The sequence below is a fragment of the Ammospiza nelsoni genome, chromosome 25 (genome assembly GCF_027579445.1).
Source record: "Ammospiza nelsoni isolate bAmmNel1 chromosome 25, bAmmNel1.pri, whole genome shotgun sequence".
In the NCBI taxonomy this organism is placed as follows: Eukaryota; Metazoa; Chordata; class Aves; order Passeriformes; family Passerellidae; genus Ammospiza; species Ammospiza nelsoni.
In genome coordinates, this window is record NC_080657.1 from 4,184,228 (window position 1) to 4,203,970 (window position 19,743).

Below are 19,743 nucleotides of genomic sequence, written 5' to 3' on the forward strand. Positions count from 1 at the left end.
AAGCGAAGAGCGTGGTTTGAGCAGAAAGAATCTACTCAGAACACCAGCGTGCGTGGATTTCCCTGCGATACACGGGAGGAAAGTTCCGTGCGGGCTGTTTGGTGGAGAGCCGCGCTCGGATCGGTCAAAACCCCGCGGGGAAAGGTGCGGGGAACACGGCAGCGCACAAAGAGCATCCACGCAGGGCAAGGGGGCGAGCCCGAAGCGCGGAGAGCCACGCTGGGATCGCTAAAAACCCTGCGGGGAAAGGTGCACAAAGAGCATCCACACAGAGAAGCGGCTCGGCCGGGCAAACCCCGCCGGGCACGAACCGATACCGGCAACGGGAACCACCGGCCGCGCTCCGAGCCTGCAAAGACGACACGAGACCGGTTCCTGGGTAAATGGTTTATGTAAGTAATAAAATATTTACTATAACATAAATAGAAACGTACCCTCGCAGTCTACATTGGTTTTTTTTGCAATAAGAGATACAAACAAAAAAAAAAAACAAAAAAAAAACGAACCGAAAACCCCCAGGGGAATGGACCGGACTGAACCCACCAACGAACGGGAGGGTGGTGCGAGCTCCGCGCACGGTTAGAAATAAATAGAGACGGGCCGGGAAATGGTTTCGAAGCGTCCCCCCGGGCCGGGCCGGGCCGAGCCGGGGGCGCCGCCGCCTCCCGGCCGCGCGAGGAAGGGAATAAATTAGAGATCGCAAACCTTTGGCTACTGCTGCGGCGGCCGCTGCGGCTCCGGCGGGCGAATAAATAGAGCGGGCGGCCGGGCCAGTCTGAGAATAAATTAAAACGCGTCCCCCGCTGCCCGTGCCCGCCGCGCCGCCGTCGGGGCAGTCACGGCACGGCGCCGGGCAGCGCGTGGTGCAGCGGCGAAGTGTCCGCCTGTGCGTAAACGTCCTCCATGGGGGGATGCGGGACCCCGGCCGGCGTCATGCGCTTCTCCTTCTGCCGCCGGTTGCAGAACCAGACCCGCACCACCTCTTTCTCCAGCTGCAGGGAGTCCGCCAGCGAGGTGATCTCGTGCGCCGAGGGCTTGGGGCACTTGAGGAAGTGGTTCTCCAGGGCGCCCTTGACGCCCACCTCGATGGACGTCCGCTTCTTCCTCTTCCTCCCCTGCGCCGCGATCTTGTCCAGGTTGGTGGGGCTGCCCGTGCTGGAGTCCGTCTCCTCCAGCCACTTGTTGAGCAGCGGCTTCAGCTTGCACATGTTCTTGAAGCTCAGCTGCAGCGCCTCGAACCGGCAGATGGTGGTCTGCGAGAAGACGTTCCCGTACAGGGTGCCCAGCGCCAGCCCCACGTCGGCCTGCGTGAAGCCCAGCTTGATCCGCCGCTGCTTGAACTGCTTGGCGAACTGCTCCAGGTCGTCGGAGCTGGGCGCGTCCTCGTCCGACGGCTCGGGCGGCCCCAGCGGCGGCGGCGATGCCGCCAGCTCGTGGCCTCCCGCCTCCTCGGCGCCCAGCGGGTCGCGCAGCCCGTGGTGCAGCGCGGGCGCCGGCGGGCCCAGCATCCCGTTGAGGCCCGCGTAGGGCTGCGCGTAGAGCAGCGGCTGCCCCGACGGCGGGGACATGGGCGGCAGGTGGTGCGCGCCGCCCTGCGCCCAGCCGCCCGCCGCGCCGCCCGCCGCCGGCTGGTGCACCAGGTGCGGCCGGTGGTGGAAGGCGGCGGCCGACAGCTCTTCGCGGGGTCCCGGCGGGCCGCCCTTGGCGTGCTCGGCGGGCGGAAGGTGCGCGCCCCCTCCGCCCCCGCCGCTGCCCCAGTCCGTGCCGGCGCTGGGCAGCCACTGGTGGTGCGCCAGCCCGACGGCGTGCCCGGCGGCGGGGGCCAGTCCCTGCAGGTACTCGTGGTGCATCATCTTCTGCACCTCGCGGTACGTGGTGCCCTGGTGCAGGCGGTCGCCGTCGGGGTGCATGAGCGCGGCGGAGCGCGGCAGGTACTGCGCGGCGGCGGCCATCGCGTGTGCGCCGCGCCGCCCGCGCCGCGCTTTAGAGCCGCGCGCCGGGGCGCGGGGCCGCCGCGCGCCTGCCCCGCCCCCGCGCCCCATTGGCCCGCCCGCCGCCGCGGGTGGCGCGCGCCGCCCCGCCATAGGGCGCCGCCGGCGGGAGGGCCCCGCCCCGCGCCGCCCGCTCGCCATTGGCCGGCGGCGGGAGGGCGCTGCCCACGGGATTGGCCGGCGGGGGAGATGGGCGGGGCGGCCCGCGGCGGAGCGGGCGCCGATTGGAGGAGCGCGGTTCATTCATGCCGAGCTGCCGGCGGCCGCGCGGGCCGGGCGCGGACCCGGTGCGGACCCGGTGCGGACCCGGTGCGGACCCTGTGCCCGCATCTCTGCCCGTTCCCTGTGCCCGCTCCCTGTGCCCGCATCTCTGCCCGCTCCCTCTGCCCGCTCCCTGTGTCCGCTCCCTGTGCCCGCATCTCTGCCCGCTCCCTCTGCCCGCTCCCTGTGCCCGCATCTCTGCACGCTCCCTCTGCCCGCTCCCTGTGTCCGCTCCCTCCGCCCACACCCTGTGCCCGCTCCCTCTGCCCACACCCTGTGCCCGCTCCCTGTGCCCGCATCTCTTCCCGCACCCTGTGCCCACACCTTGTGCCGGCACCTTGTGCCCGCACCCTCTGCCCGCAGCCTGTGCCCTCACCCTGTGCCCTCATCTCTGCCCGCTCCCTGTGTCCGCTCCCTCTGCCCTTACCCTGTGCCCGCATCTCTGCCCGCACTCTGTGCCAGCTCGCTGTGCCCGAGCCCTGTGCCCGCATCTCTGCCCGCAGCCGCTGCCCGCTCCCCGTGCCCACTCCCTCTGCTGAATTTTGGCTGCTGCCAGGCAGGTGGGGAGCTCTGGCTCCTGCAGTCGCTGTGCGGGGGTGGCCCCTGGGGCTCAGCCACTGGACTGCGTCCTAATCCAGACCCAGTTGGGACGTTAAAAGTCGTGATTGAGGTTTTTTGGTAAACTTGGACCCCGGAAAGGTGGGAGCTCCTTGCTAAAGCAAGGGCCAAGAAATGAGGATCTGAGATTGTTTGGGCGTCATGGGAAATGTGGGTCTTGGATGCTGCCTCAGAGGCAAGTCTCTGAGCCGGTTTGAGGGTTGGCACGGGATAAAGGGTGGAGGAATTTGTGGGAAAAGACAATGACAACAAGAAACAGACACGTCTGGCAGCGCTGGGAGGGGGCAAGGGATGTCTTAATTAAGCCAGCTCCAGACTTCATCTGGGGCTTGAGGCCCAAAGTGAATCAGGTGGGCACCAGGAGCATTCATCACTTCTAAATTTAATCTTTGTCCCTGTGCTCTGTTGCAGGGTGGGAGCAGAGACAGCGACCTTTGCCAAGGGCTCTGGTGCACAATGGACTGTCGGATCGATACGTGTACGAGTGTAACATGTCAACATCCCTGCACCTCCTCAGCTGGCCAGGATGGCCTTGCTGCTGCTGAGGACATTAACTGCAGCCTCCTGGAAGGCTTTTTGTGAGGTGTGCCACATCCCCTCCTGTGTGCTGGGGGCACTTTGGCATTTCGGGGTACCAAAGCATTGATTTGGGCCAGGGTCCTCCTGGTCTGCATGGTTGGAGCCAGCAGGCAGACAAACCAGTTTGGGCTTCTGGGTTTGGGGGCAGAAAGCTGCAACACCCCAGAGTAGCACATGGGCAGCACAGTGCCCACCTCTGCCCTCACTGGCATCTTGTCCTGCTGGCCCTGTGGGTGCCAGAGGGTCAAAGTGCTGCCACAACCACCCTGTGCTCACTGATTTCACCCACACTGAGCCTCATCCTCCAGCCTGGGATCACACAGGGCTGGAGAGCTCTGTGTGCTCCTCCAGGCTTGCAGGTGACAACACCCAGAGCCCCAGGAGCTGCTCCTGCCTTTCAGCAGCCCAGGGCTGGTCCATGGCAAGGGCTCAGCATCCTGCAGGGGCCTGGGAGCTGCTGGGCTTTGCTTGCTTGGATCATGGAAAGAGCAGCCAGGAGGGTGGCACACCTTGCTGCTGGCAGTCTCAGTATCCGCTGGCTTTGGGGACAAGTTTGGGACTGAACACCTGCATTTTTTGCTGTGGAATTACATGCAATTATTCTCTTTTTCAGGTGTACAGCCCTAGAGAAAGGCTGGACTTTGTAGGAGAGATGGGTTCCTATAGATCATGCAGCATATTTCATCAGGAGAATAATTCATCTTCCTTATTTTCCTGAGGAATCCTTTGCCCACACTGCACACGTTTGTAATGAATAGAAGCCTTTCAAATGATTCAGTGACATGCTGTAAAATATCATACTTGGTTAAGCATTTTCTCTATATTTTTTCTGACCTAGACTCATATTCATGTCAACTCTGCATGATGCAGTGCTGTAATATTAAAATTTTTGGTAGCCAATTGCTTTTGATATTTATATCCATTTTTAAGGGAATCACAGTGAATAAATGTGCCGAGCTCTAACTTTATGCAAAATAAGCTGTGTGTAAATCAGTAAATCATTAATAGAATGAATCATTTCCAAAGGCTGAAGACTGGATTGCATTTCAAATTTTCATCTGTTCTATATGTTTCAGAAATTACCAAAGGAGAAACCACATCATGTGTGATAACTGAGGTGCCCATCACAGACTGTTTGCACAGTAGTGCTGGTTTATGTTTGACCAAATGATCTTTGTAAACCAAGGCACTGATTTTGCTCTGGGCTTGTTCTGCTTAACAGAAACACACTTTAAAAACTGGGAACAGCAAACAGCAGGGGAAGATGCAAAATTCCCATTTAACTCCTCCCTCAGTGATTCCCAGCTCCAGAAGTCAGAGCCAGGTGGCAAAGTTCTCTATTTTGAAGGAGACAAAAGCAAAGGAGAGGGTGTAGAACCTAAGTAAGGAGGACAGGAAGGATTAAGATGCCTGTACAAGCATTAACTTCAAGAGCCAGACCTGCATATTCCTGGTATCCCTGTATCCACTGAGGTCAGGAACTGAGGAGCTGCAGAGCTTAAAAGACCCTACCAAGAATTTCATTATGTTGCAAGTGTCTTCCTATTTTTTTAAAAAATAAGTTGTATTATATAAAAATATTTTTTAAAATAATTTTATTATATATTTTATTACATTTTTATAATATGTATTTATAAATATAATTTCTAATATTTTAATAAATAATTTAATATTTAAAAATTAAGTAATTTAACAATTCTTAATTTTAATTTTAAAATTAATAAATATTTTAATAAATAATATATATAATATAGCTTTAATATATTTTAATATATTATATAACATATATTTTGTTATATTAAGATGTATTTTATGTAGAATATAATATAATATAATATAATATAATATAATATAATATAATATAATATGATATGATATGATATGATATGATATAATATAATATAATATAATATAAATAATATAATATAATATGATATAATATAATATGATATAATATAATATATAGATTTTTTTTAAATATATATTTTTACATAGCTTTTCAGAGCCATAGCATCCAGCAAATCCCTGTAGGAGGGCATCCAGGTTTCCTAGCAAAACCCAGTTCCTTCATTAAGCCTTGCCAGGGATATTGGCATGCGGTCCATTCCCTCCTGAAGGAATAAACAACCCCATGGGCGATGTTCAATATGATTCATTCTCTGTGTGACTGTGACAGCATCAGAACCTGCCTAATGCAGCTGGATCTGAGGCTGGTGGGAGGACTGGAACAATAATAATGAGGAGGCTGAGCAGGGAGGGAGCGGAGCTGGGGCTGCTGTGCACAGCCAGGGATGCAGCCCCAGGGCACTCAGGGCTGCTGGGGAATGCTCTGGGATGAGGAGCTGTGTCCTGTCAGGGCATCTGGGGCACATCTGGGCCTCCTGCACTGAGGGGGCAGCTGCTGCTGCTGTCTGGGCCCCTCTCAGACAGCAGCTGGAACAGCTGGATGGAACATTGGAGCAGTGTGGATGCCACGGGACACAGAAATGGCAAGAGTTTCTCACAGTGACTTGTGAGGATTTTTAGGGAGTTGTAAGGATGTGATAACTTGTTAAGCATAAACTGCCTACAAGTCTTGGGGGTCTCCGTGGTCAGGATGACCCTGAGATGTGTCACAAAGTCTCTTTTCCCAGCCTGACACCCAAAGAAGGAGCCAGGATTCTTCTGTTCTCATTCTCAAGGTTGTTTATTATTTCTTGTCTATGACATTCTTTCTCTGACCTGCTGAGGTCTGTCTGGCAGGTCAGTTTGTGGCACAGTCCCTGCCCTTGGGGTGGTGTTGGCTTTTTATACTAAGAACTACCTGTACTTTATTTACAATAATTTTCCAATACCCATCACCTATGTCAGACACTCTGTCTCTACTCTAAACCAATCCAGAAGTGCCACCATCACAGCAGAGGATGGAGGCCAAGAAGAAGAAGGAGAAAGACAGAACACACCCAGATTCCTCCATCTTGTCTCCTGAACCCCTATTCTAAATCCCCAAAATTCTACATTTCACCCTGTGATAAACTCACTATCATTCTATTCAAACTCTTGTGGCTTGTGCATCTTCACACAAAGTTGGTAATTGTTTTTTCCACGGGCTAAAATCAAAGGCACAGGTGGTTTTAACTCTGTGCCAGGGTGTCTGAGCCCCCTGCCAGGGTCTCCAGGGCAGCCAGAGGAATTTCCAGGGTTCTGACATACAAGTGGTGTTTTTCTACTTTGTCTTTCAGTTATTTTCAAAGACAGTGTGTGAGGAAGATGTTTTTGCTAATTAGCCAATCAAATAAAATCTATCATATCACTCCATAAAAACCGCTCAATTCTCTTGAATAAAACTGTCTTTACTCTTTCTTCAATACTGCCTTCTGATTATTCCTGTGTTATTCTCTACACAAAAATGACAGAGCAGGGGCTCTGCACCATCTCTGCAGCAGGGAAAGGCACCTGCATTTCCTGTCAGCTGAGAGGAGGCTAAGAGTCAATTCTCCAAGTAAAATCTGCCTCTAAGTGTGAAACTGCCCTGAGAAGAGGCAGCATTTCCCAGAATTTTTAGCATTTTGCCTAAATGTCTTTCATCTAGGACATCTAGGAGCACAGATAAGAAATTTTTGCAACTTTTTGGGTGGCTATACCTTTTGGGAAAATCTTATTTTTTGCTTTGCTCATTTAAACGTGCAGAATTCTTAATTTGGTGAGTGACAGTGAACAGGTTAGTGGCTGGGACAGCAGTGAATTAAAAAAATTAAACAGTGAATTTAAAGCTAGAGAGGAAGAGAACTGGAGAACAAATCATTAAGAACAGTTGATACAAATGTTTGAGGTGTGCCCACTGTGATTAGCTGTACTCATATACAGTCCTGTAATTATTTGAAAATTGTCCAGAAATAAGTTCTCCTGAGACCAAAATGAATGCAAAAAATGCTGTTGTAATCTTTTATTGAATCAATGAAATTTAGATTAGGCAGTCACTAAATTCCTGTTTACACAACAGACCTTAATGGCTCCAAAGGAAGCGCTCAAATGCAGTCGACAAATAATCCCTATTTATGAAAGCCCCATAATATTCATTTACATAATCCCCACTTTAAAAAGCTATATCAGCTCTAAACTTCTTCAGCTCAGAGATATGCCCCAGGGGATTAAAAGTAATAAGCAAAACAAAGGGAAAAAGATGTACACACACATCCACCACCACGCACCACAGCCTTTGGGATTATCACAGGCAGGAGGAGGCAGGGATAACCCAGAGCTCTGCTCACCCCACTCCACCTCCAGCAGGGTCTGTGCATGTGCACAGAGATGAATCCACGAATCCATGCACATCCCATGGCTTGGAGCACGTGTGTGGCACTGCAGTGACCGTGTTCACAGGGGTTCTTGGATGAGGGAAGAGACGAGGATCTGACTCCATGGTTCAGAATGCTGATTTGTTATTTTATGATATGTATTACATTGAAACTATACTAAAAGAATAGAAGAATAGGTTTCATCAGAAGGTTAGCTAAGAATAGAAAAGGAATGATAACAAAAGCTTCTGTCTCAGAGAGTCCCAGCCAGCTGACTGTGATTGTCCATTAATTAGAAACAACCACATGAGACCAATCACAGATGCACCTGTTGCATTCCTCAGCAGCAGATAATCAATGTTTACATTTTGTTTCTGAGGCCTCTCAGCTTCTCAGGAGGAAAAATCCTAAGGAAAGGATTTTTCATAGAAGATGTCTGTGACACTGCACTGTCTCTCTGCATTCTGTCTCTCCTGGCTTTTTTCACAAATACAAACTTGGCTCATCCTGTGTGCCCAGGAAGTGCCATAATGAAACCAGCAGCCTTACTCGTGCTTTGAGGTGTGTGTAGCAGCTTTAGAAGGCAGCTGATAGGACACAGAGCTGTGGGTTGTGCACTTTATTTGTGCTCAAGATGACTGGGCAGTTGCTGATATTCCCATGTGACGGATGTGGCATTTTGCTGTCGAGGTGCTGTCCTTGAGATAAGAGCTATGACAGGGCAGGGACCTGCACCAAGAATGTTAATGTTGCTGAAGGGTTTGAATTTAAAAAAAGCTGTTCTTTACTGTGGAAAAGAAGCTGCTTCTGAAAAGCTGATTGTTCAGAAGTGTGAATTTTGGAGACTGATTTCTTTCCTTCTGAAATGTTGCCTTGTCTTTGCTTAGGAACAAAACTTTATGAGTCTTGTCTGGTGGAGTCTGAGTTTTGAAACTCTGGTAATTGGATCCAATCTATATTGGATTCAAAGTAAGAAAGGGAAATAGAATTAATTTCCAGCTCAAGAGAAATACATTTGCTGTGTGTACATTCTGAATTCTGAGTATCTTTTGCCTCAAACTCTTTGATTGGCATTTATAATACCAATGAGAGCACAGAAGCACAGGAATGTTGGTATTTACCCTCAGTGAATGCCAGCATTCAAGTGCTGTGGCGTTTGCACAGAACATCCTTGCCCGGAGCTCCCAGATGTGAGGCCATCCAGATGTGCTGGTGCTGCAGGCAGAGAGGAGAGTGATAACTGCAGATCAGCTGCCTGCCCTGGCCTCTTCCATCTGGCCCAGCCCTGCTCCAAAAGCCAAATGGGATTTTTCTGGTTTGCTGGGGTAGGGCAGGGTCCAGCGTCCCTCTCGGGATGTTTCGGTCGCTGTGACCCCGAGAATGTTAAAAGTCTCTTTTCCTAGCCTGGTGCTTGAAGAAGGAGTCAGAGCTCTTCATTTCTCGGTCTCAAGGTTGTTTATTGTTTCTTATCTATAAAAAATTTTCTCCTGCCTTGCCCAGGTCCATCCAGCAGGACAGTTCCAGGCACTCTGCCTGCCCCCAGGGCAGTGTTATGTCTTTATACTAAAAACTACCTGTACAATATTTACAATCACTTCCCAATACCTATCACCTATGTTAGACAGTGAGCTTCTACTCTAAACCAGTCCAAAAGTGCCAACATCACTGCAGAAGATGGAGGCCAAGAAGAAGGAGAAAGGCTGGACAGGCCCAGTTCCCTCCATCTTGCCTCCTGAGCCCCCATACCAAAACCCCAAAATCTACTTTTCCACCCTGTGATAACTTCACTGTCATTCTACTTAAACTGTTGTGGCTTGCTGACCTTCATCTAAGGTTGGTAATTTGCTCCATGGGTCATAATCAAACCCACAGGTGTTCTGGGCTCTGTGCAGGGTCTCTGAGTCCCCTGGCAGGGTCTTGGCCATCCTGGACAGACAGAGGAATGTTCTGGGTTCCCACATGTCCCCTCCTCTCCTTTGCTGCTGCTGCTGCTCCTGCCCACCAGCCCTGCACAGCTCTGTCCCCCTCACCCTGGGGAATTCTCTCCTATCTCTGCAAAATGGACAGAAAAATGAAAAATCTTCACCTTAAACCCAGACTCATTCCTGAGTGAGGCCAGAGGTAACAGGAGGGCTGAGCACCAGCTGCCCAAGGCACTGAGTGTCTTTCCCAAAATAAGGTTGGTAATTTCACTCTGTGTGTTCTCAGCTCAGTTCCACCTTAATGATGAAGTTTTCTGGCGTCTGTTTGATGAGGATCTTTGCAGTTTCCATAAAGCAGCCACATGAATAAATAAATACTCAGTTTAGAACAGATAAGACCTGGGGGTGAGTTTGGTGGGGGTTCAGCAAGAAAGATTTTGCATTCAGCAGATAAAGGTGTCCATGGCTGTGGCATCACTTGATCTTGTCAATCCAATATCAACTGGAACAGGGAGAAGAAGCAGCTGATATTCACTGGAGTGCTATATATTATTATATTTTTATATAATAATATAATATGGAGTGCAGTAACAGGAGCTCAGGAATCACCAAACCTGCACCTGGTCAGGAACTCTCCTGTGCTTGCCCAGAAATCTGCAAAGACCAATTGTTGAGGAAGGAATTGTATAGAGAATAGTTCATTTTTACATTTTCCAGTCATATTTGGTGCAGGACATGAGTGTTCCTTTATTCAACATTGGTTCCTGTAATGATGCACAGAGCTGCCTGTCACTATTTACAGACCACACTTCCCAAACTGAGGTGTTTTGAGCAATGTACAGATACACAAAAACAGGGAGGCAGAAATATTCTTTGTGGCAAGGCTGAGGTGCAAGTGTTGGGAGATGAAGAGATGAATCCCTGTAATTTTGTTTTTGCTACAAATTATGCCTGGCTTAAACTCTCCACCTCAGGCTTTGATCTGCTGTATTGGTGCTAATCCATACATTTCTGCTTTGCCAGCATGGATTTAAAGTGGTGTAATTCAGGTTATTTTCCAGGCCAAGAGTCCTTCCTCTGCCTGAACTGTCACTGTGTCATGAATGTTGCACTTTTGGTGAATTTTTGTCAGCCCAACTGAGGCAGAAGGTGAGTTCAGAAGGAAGGAAAACATCAATTTTTTAATGAATTTAACTTCTCAGGTGAGGATGTGCTTTTGGAGAACAGGAATCAGGCACCAGCCTTCAGATTCCTGTTCTCCAGAAGCACATCTTCACCTGAGAGGTAAATTTCTGCTTCTCCCTGCCCTCAGCCCAGCACACTGAGTGTGAACCTGGCTCTGCTCACACTGGAACAGAGATCTGGAATTTGCTGGTGGCTCTTCACTGGTGCCATTCTGTTCAGGGAAAAGGAAGTTGTGAGCAGCTGGGGTGGCAGATAATGCCTGGGACAGCATCTCACTGAGTAAATGCTCTTTTGTAACCATGGTGCCACCAAATAATTTCATTTTTTCATCTCTTTTTGAGCCAAGCTCAGTGATGAAAATATCGAAATATCAAACCTGGGCAGTTCTGAGGCCTCAACCTTTTGGCAAAATCTTTTTTTTTTTTTGCTTTGCTCATCTAAATGTGCAGACTTCTCAGTTTGGTGAGTGACAGTTAACAGGTTTAGTGGCTGGAACAACAGTGAATTTTAAAAAATTTAAAACTTTTAAAACTTCTCTTTGTGTGTTGCTTCTCAGCAACCTACAGGCCTCCCTTTGGCCATTTCTTTAATCATTTAAATACTTCTATTAACAAAAACAGAGCACTTATTGGGGGGGGGGGGTCTATAAGCACCATGGAAACACCAAAACACATCTGGAAAACAAACTTTTCTCACCTGGAAACCTAATTTTTGTAGGGTCTCACCTGGAAAACAAATTTTTCTTGTGCAAACCAAGAGCATTGAATGGACTGAGTGGGAAGAGCAGGTGCTGTGGAGGATAAACCTTTGCAGATTCAGGTTCTGCAGTTGGGGCAGGAGGAGCTGAGGATGAGGAGCCTGCTGGGTGCCTTGGCAGGCTGCTCCACCCGTGAGTCAGCTCTGCAGGAGCCTCACCAGCCCCTTGGCCAGACAAGCTGTGCCTTCATTAACTCTTTCCTGTAGGAGACGTAGAAGCCAATTAATTACAACCCAGGCTTTATTCCATTAAACTCCTCTGAGCTCCAGGGGAAGAGCCTTGAGATTCTGCTCTGATCCTGCTGCCACTGACGCCTGTGAAATCTCTCCACAGACTTGGATGGGGAGAGACATTAATTCCATGTTTGCTCTCAGCCTGGAGCATGGCCAGTGCTCTGACTGCAGCCCCTCTTCCCAGTCAGACCTGCCTTGGGGACACGAATTGTCCTCAGAGAGCAGTTTCTGCTGCTTCCAGGGACAATGGACCAGGTGGCCACACACTGGGGTTATTATCAAAACCTTGCTCCTCTGCCTGATCTCAAACTTCCATTCTGCTGCTCCCTGTGAAGACAAACCCTGAGCTGGTCACCTTTCCAACTGAACTGGCTTCATTTAGTTGAATTTTCACAGAGGGACCATCACATCTGAAGTGGCATCATATCAAATGCAGCAGGGGGAATCTGCAAAGGTTTATCCCCTGCAGCACCTGCTCTTCCCACCCAGTCCATTCAATGCTCTTGGCTTGCACAAGAAAACTTTGTCTTCCAGGTGAGCACATCCAACTGTGTTTTGGTGTTTCCATGGTGCTTATAGACCCCCCCATAAGTGCTCTCTATGGCTAATAGAGCTATTTAAATGATTAATGAAATGGCCAAAGAGAGGCCTGAGGGTTGCTGAGAAGCAACACACAAAGAGAAGTCACTGGTGACATCACACAGCTTTGCTTCTAGAACAGAAATCTTCACAAGCAGAGATTGTTACAGCTCCACAGAGATGGCCAGTCTTAGAAAAGAACTGTTCCTAAATCTCCTTTTCATAAAGTATTTGTGCTTCAAAGAAGGCAGACGACTGGATGTAGGCTGTCTGTGTCCCATGGACTGCATTGTTGAGGAGAAAAAAGTGATTCCTGCTGTGCCACAGGAGCAGGAGCCACCAAGTTAGGTGCCATCACCCAGTGCCCCACTGCAGACATGTCCTTGCATGGGTCCTGAAGCCAAAGCCACTGTGCCCTGCACAAACAGCTTGAGTTTATTCATGGGTTCATTTATTAATTTTCTTGGGTGTTTGGTGTGGAGCAGGTACAAGTAATGAAAGGAGTGGTGTTATTTATACAGCACATGAAAATGCAGCTGTTCTGGGAGCAGTTTTGGTCACTGCAGTATGAGAAGGACAGCAAGCTATGAAGGAGTGTCCAAAGGAGGAAAATGAAGAAGGTTAAGGGGAAGCTGAAGTCACTTGGTCAGTGAGGAGCAGCTGATCTCACTTGGTCTGCTCAGCTGGAGAAGAGGACATTGAGGGGACACACATCACAGTTACAGCTTTCCTATGAGGGGAAAAGAAGGGGCAGGTGCTGATCTCTCTGGTGAGCAGTGACAGGACCTGAGGGAATGGCCTGGAGCTGTGTCAGGGGAGGTTTTGGTTGGATATTAGTCAAAGGTTCTGCCCCAGAGGGTGGCTGGGCACTGAACAGGCTCCTCAGGGCAGTGGTTACAGCACCAAACATGACAGAGTTTAAGAAGGGTTTGGACAGCACTCTCAGGCACGTGGTGTGACTTTGGGGACGGTTCTGTGCAGGGCCAGAATCAGCTCAATGATCCTTGTGAGTCCCTTCCAACTCAGCTCATTCTGTTATTCTGTGATTTTGGATGTAGGACAGCAGAGTTCAAAGTCAAATTTCCCTTTGTTCCTGTGTGTTGCAAGGAGCTCACTGGCATGGGCCCAGGACTTCTCAGACTGGTTGCAGGACTGTCTCAGCCAAGCTCTGATCAGTGCCACAACTTGTATTTCTTGTGTGGGCATCAAACTCCCACTGCAGTCAACAGGCCCTCAGGATCTGCTCTTCCTCTCTAGCCATGGTGCAATGTTGTGTCCTCTCTTCACCCTGACTACTGTTCTGAACCCCTTTCCTTCCAGTCTCACTTATTTGGGTCAACATTTCCTACAGACAAAAATTCTCAACAAAATTCTCAGCAGCAACACAGAGGATTTGCTTTCTACCTGCTGTGGTTTGCAGCTTGGATGTGTCCTGTTGTCTTTGCTGGGTGCCCAGATGAAGGAAGGAATGATGAATCTGACTCCATGTTCTCAGAAGGCTAATTTATTATTTTATGATACTATATTATATTAAAGAATACTATACTATACTATACTATACTATACTATACTATACTATACTATACTATACTGAATACAGAAAAGATACTTACAGAATGCTGAAAAGATAATAATGAAAACTCTCCAGAGTCCTGCCACAGCTTGGCACTAATTGGCCAATGAGTGAAAATAACTCACAGCAGAAATCCAATGAAACAATCACCTCTGGATAAACAATCTCCAAACACATTCTACAGGAGCAAAACACAGAAGAAGCAAATCAGATAATTATTGTTTTCATTTTTCTCTGAGGCTTCTCAGCTTCCCAGGAGAAAATCCTGGGCAAAGGGATTTTTCCAGAAAATGTGAATGCCACAGTGCCCCAGTCTGATTGTCAGGAGGTGCTGATGGCAGCAGCACAGCCTTCCCAGTGGGAAGGGTACCCCAATTGCTTTTCAGACATCTGTGTACGCCAAGGATTGTGGGTTCAGGGGCTCTGCCTGTCCCTGAGAGCACAGTGAGCACTCCCTGTGAGCTGTGCTGTGAACAGCTGCACCCCCACTATTGGCAAGCCTGGGCTGTGGGCAGGTTCAGACACCTGTTCCAGCTCTTATCTGGGTGAGGCAAGGCTCACAAAACGGTCCTGCAGAGCTGTCAGCTCCTCAGACCAAACAGCTGTTTGTTCCTGTGTCAGCACTCTGCCTGGGTGGAGCACCTGGGACGTTATTAGAAGAATTTTCTTTCCACACCAGGCAGTGACATTGACTTTTGCTAGAATGTGTTCTTTTTTCTTTCAAATTTCTATCCTGAAATCCTAAAGTTTTGTACAGTAATTTAAGGTAGAACATTAGAAACTGCACTGGTGTGGAAGTTTGTGGACCCCCTTTGCTCTGCCTCAGAGCTGCAGCTTCCCCCCAACACTACAAAGTATTTTCATTAGATACCCAACCTCTGGTTCTGATTAAATAACTTGTATAATTAGATTGAAACATCTGCTTATCCCTGGGGGAAGGAATCCCTTTCAGCACTGGACTAAGTCTGATTTGGTTAATTACCTTAGCTGCACTGTATTAATACAGAGTTTCTTGATGGCAAGGAGCTGTGGTATTCAGTTTATTCCTCCTTACTTTCACAATACTACAGTAAGACAGTTTAGGGATCAGGAATCAGGCACTGAGCCAAATCTTCACTCATATCAACACTCTCCCTCATTTTACTCCTTCAATATTCCCTGTTTTACCTGCCTGGGAACAGTTTCCAGGATCTTTGCTGTACATGTAAGGATAATCCATTCCCAGTGACTGCTCAAAGCAATGCATCCTTGTGAGTAATTAAAATTCTCAGGGTTCTTCAGCACTGCAAATCTCTCTCAGCACATGATCCCCTTTGCACTGCTGTTTTCCTGTTCACCCTCCAGAAGAGGAGCAGATGGACAAGGTGGGAGATGGGGAGAGCAGGGTGGGAATGCACTTGGCTTTGCAGGCACTGTCCTTTTCCTCTGGCACCTCCAAGGTTGAACCTCTGCACTGCAAAACTCCTCCACAACAGCAGAAACCCAGATTCCTTCAGTCAAGCTTGACCAAAAGTGGACAAACACATGCTGGAAAAGAAGCAGCTGAGATTTGTATGCAAGTTTGAGAAAATCATTCTCAGACAAGGGAGGAGCTCTGGGGCAGAGCTGCTGGTGGGCACTGTCCTTGAGGGTGCTGACATGGCCAGGACCCTCCCTCCCTGCACACCCACCAACCTGAGTTGGTTATTTAAATAGATTATTTAAATAGCACCCCAAACTCAGAGCTGGTTATTTAAATAGGCTGATCTGGGGCCCCAAAAGCACTTCTGGCAGTCAAGTTGGCATTTCTGGCAATGTTATGCAATGGAAACTTTTTCCATCCACAGATGGAAATACTTAATAAGATATAAATCATCTATTTGATAACCAAGCTGTTACAGAACTAGAGATTCAGACTTCCCAGGGAAAATTCAATTCTCAGAACCAACAGTATTTACTATTTATATGACTTGCCAGCCTATCTAAAGGCTCATCCTTTTCAGAATGCTCTATGGGTAGCCAGAAGGTGCTTTCAGAAAGAATTGTCCAGATGCTTTTCAAAGTACAAAAAAATATATTTAACGCAGAATTTAGTTGTAACACTAAATCTGTGATTTTTAGAAAAAGGTGATCTGGGTGGAAATCATGGGTGAGGAGATGCACAGGGACATAACATCAAATGCCTGCAGGAGGTCAGGGGATGAAGGCTCTGTCCAGCACAGAGGTGCAGGGAGGACTGTCAGGACAGCACACAGCTCACCCTCTGCTCTCCAGAACAGTCCCAGGGCTGACAGCTTGCAGAGATCTCCCATGACACAAGTGAGGTTTGTTATTCAATAGCCACCAGCCTTTTTTAACCCTTCCATAACTTTGTCTGTGGGTTTATTTTTGTTTTCTATTTATGTAAACCTTCAGCAAGCACAGCATTCTGCAGCAAAGGTGTCTGCAGATAAATGACACACTGTGCAAAGAGCCACCTTGTTCTGTTTGAAGAACCAGCACCAGTGAAGAAGTCACCTCTGGGTGACTTCTGGGTGACTCTGGGTGACTTCTTCATGCTGCTCACAATTCCAGATGCTGCTCACAGTCCTGCAGTCACATCTCAAGCTGAGGAATCAGTCTGTGGAGCTTTGCCTCCTGTGGACACTGCTCTATACTCCACACCAACCTTGGTGCACATTTCTGAATACTTTCCATGTATATAAATTCTGTCTCAACTAGGAGAGGTAAAGAATTGAAGAATTTAACTGGATTTCTGTAACCTGTGTTCCCAAGTTCCTACTGGGCCACCCAAAGCAGCAGCCAGGAGAGAAGTGCTGTGGGGCAAATACATTTCCATTTGAAAATATTTAAAGGCAACAAAAGTGAACAGTCTGGTTTTTGTTAGCCCTTTGATGGGCAAATGGTATCAATATTTCTCACATTATCAATAAGATTTCTCACATTATCAACAAGCTCTCTCACATCCACTGTGAAGGAGGCAGAAGCAGCAGGAGCGTTCAGCACTGGGCTCCTGCCACACCAGCTCCAGTTTGCTCTGAGGAACTTTTTGCCTCTTTTTTTGAGGTCAGAAGGCAAGTACAGGTTGGATTTTATCCTGGGTACTTTTCATTCCTTGTAACTTTCACGTGGAAGGATGAAATATAGCCGGGTCCGTTTCAAGCAGGGCCATGGATTACCTTGTACCGACATGCAGGCCCAAGGTGTCCATTATTTATAGCCCTCATTTTCTTGGAGCAGATTTGCATGGATGAGCTCCCAGTGGATGACAGGCCAGAGCTGTGAGGCTCAGGAGTTTACAGGGAGCAGGATAATCCAGCAGCCAGGCATCACTTCGTGTTATGCTGCGCCAAGGCTGAACCAACCTGGCCACAGGTTCTGGGAGGGTGGGGAAAAAAAGGGGCAGAGGAAAATGTTGCCAGCAAACTGAGACTGCTGAGTTCTGGAGGCAATGTGTCATGATTCCTCACATCACTTGGCCATTGTGACTGCTTAGCAAGTCCGGTGACCACATCCAGGTCTGCCAGTGCTGTGCACTGTGACCGTGTTCACAGGGGTTTTCAGATTGGGGAAGAGACGAGGATCTGACTCCATGTTTCAGAAGGCTGATTTATTATTTTATGATATATATTACATTAAAACTATACTAAAAGAACAGAAGAAAAGGTTTCATCAGAAGGCTAGCTAAGCTAAGAATAGAATCAGAAAGAATGATAACAAAGATTTGTGTCTTGGCTCTCTGTTCGAGCCAGCTGACTGTGATTGGCCATTAATTAGAAACAACCACATGAGACCAATCACAGATGCACCTGTTGCATTCCACAGCAGCAGATAACCAATATTTACATTTTGTTCCTGAGGCCTCCCAGCTTCTCAGGAGGAAAAATCCTAAGGAAAGGATTTTTCATAGAAGATGGCTGCGACAGTGCACCACAAGGTGTTTGGGGGATTCAGGCCCCGTCAGGGGGCTGAGGTTTCTTGTTGTCACTTGGAGTAACTTCCAGCTGGAGAGGAAGCAAACTGCTTTGTGAGAAGCTGCACAAACACTCCTGTAGCAGGCTGGGAACAGACCCAGCCAGGTGTCAGCTGGGTGGATTGCTGCTGCTGTCATCAAATGAATTAAAATATTGATCTGCCAGGAGCCAGAATGTCAAGGGAGACTTGTTGGGGAGACTCGTTGTTTCTCTCACTGGTGGCAGCTCAGAAATGATCCTCTGGGGATGAGGTTTAGCAGTGCATGTGCTGGGAGAAGGCTCTGTCTGGTTCCTGTCTGCAGCTCAGCTCTGGAGCCAGGGAGCCCCCACTGCAAGGAAAAAGGGATTTCAGTGAGACAAAATGTCACAGAAGCCAGATGAGGCCAGTAGCTCATGAGAAGGGATCAGAGGCTCTGAGAGCTTCTGCAGGGAGAAACTTCTTCTTCTGAGAGTTCTCAGAAACTTCTGGGTGAAGAGAACACTGGTGGCAGGGAGTGATGGGCTGGCACAAGCCAGGCTGTGCTGCTGAGCTCTGGCACTCCTGAGCAGGGCATGCCAGGGCTGGGACCCTGCTCCTCTCCCTGCTCCACTTGTCCCTGTGCTCCCTGCCAGCTGCAGCCTCTCCTGCACAGCCCTGCACAGGAGCAAGCTGTCACCAGGGAGAGTCTGAGCTATGGCAGATCCAATTGCACAAAGCTGGATCGTGGACCACAAAACCAGATTTGCTTGGCTAATCCTCTGATTGATTTTTAAGGCCTTGCTGAGACTAAAAGACTATTAAGAGATTTGTGCTGGTGGCACCTCCCAGCACAGGAACCAACTTCCCTACAGTGCACCTGATGTTTCCTGGCCATGGCCTGAGACCCTTCCCAGCTCAGATCAGTCCTTATCTCCCCCATTTAAATTCCATCAACCTTCTCCTTGCTGAGGCTCTGTCTGGAAGATGAACACTCATGCAGAGGCCTCACAGGGTCCCAAGTGCAGCTCTCCAAGCTGCAGCTGGGCATCCTACAGAGATGGGGATCCCACCTGGTCTGGTGTGCAGTGCTGACCCCTGAGGGGTCAGAGTGTTGGGGAAGGTGAAACAGGAAACCCTCATAAATATGATTGCCTGGCAAAAGATTTTGAGAATATGGAAACTCTAAGCAAGATTGAAATGAAAGCAAGCTTTGAGATCCCTCAGTTACTGAACAACAGGAAAACAATGGCATGGCCAGCTGAAGGTGATCCCCTTTGGATCAAACAATCCCCTCTGCTTGCAGACAGGCCCAAGGCTCAGAGCAGACCCTGCCAGCTTGGGGCCCAAAGAGGAGTTTTTAGGGTTTAAAATGTAACCCAGTGTGGGAATGTAATGATCCTTATAATGCTATAGGATTTGTATCTTGTACTAAGTTGGTTAGTGAGAATCAGAATGTTCAGCACAGAAGAAGATTTATTGTATTGTAACAGGAACTTTGCACTCTTATCTCTTGCCTTTTACTCTCTTGCCTCTTGTCTCTTAGCTCTTACTTTTCTATGTTCTTACCCCTTTTACTCTCTCACCCTCTCTCCCCCTCTCTTCTCTCAGGCCTGCTCTGAGCTGTGGCAGCTCCCAGCAGGGCCCTGCACCCAGGCCCTTTGCAATAAACTCCAAATTCCAAGACCAGAAGAAGATTTATTGTATTTTAACGGGAACCTCACCCTCAGATCCTCTCTTACTCTCTCATTCTCTCTTTCCCACTCTCTTTATCTCTCTCTCCCTCTTTGTGCCCTGCTCTGAGCTGTGGCTGGCAGCTCCCAGCAGGGCCCTGCACCCAGGCCCTTTGCAATAACCCA

General features: G+C 48.8%; 1 protein-coding gene across 2 annotated transcripts; it reads right to left on the reverse strand.

Annotated features, from left to right (window-relative positions):
- Positions 1–319: 319 nt before the first annotated feature.
- Positions 320–1,952, reverse strand: POU3F1 (POU class 3 homeobox 1). 2 transcript variants are annotated; one of them, XR_009419993.1, is made up of 2 exons: positions 706–1,952; positions 320–349 (listed from the first exon to the last, which is right to left on the reverse strand). XR_009419993.1 is itself a non-coding variant. In XM_059488765.1 (1 exon), the coding sequence occupies exon 1, from the start codon at positions 1,950–1,952 to the stop codon at positions 837–839; it is 1,116 nt and encodes a 371-aa protein (XP_059344748.1). In that variant the 3' UTR covers positions 373–836. The 2 variants fall into 2 exon arrangements, 1 of the variants encoding a protein (XP_059344748.1); XM_059488765.1 differs by lacking the exon at positions 320–349 and having other exon boundaries at positions 373–1,952.
- Between the last annotated feature and the right edge of the window lie 17,791 nt (positions 1,953–19,743).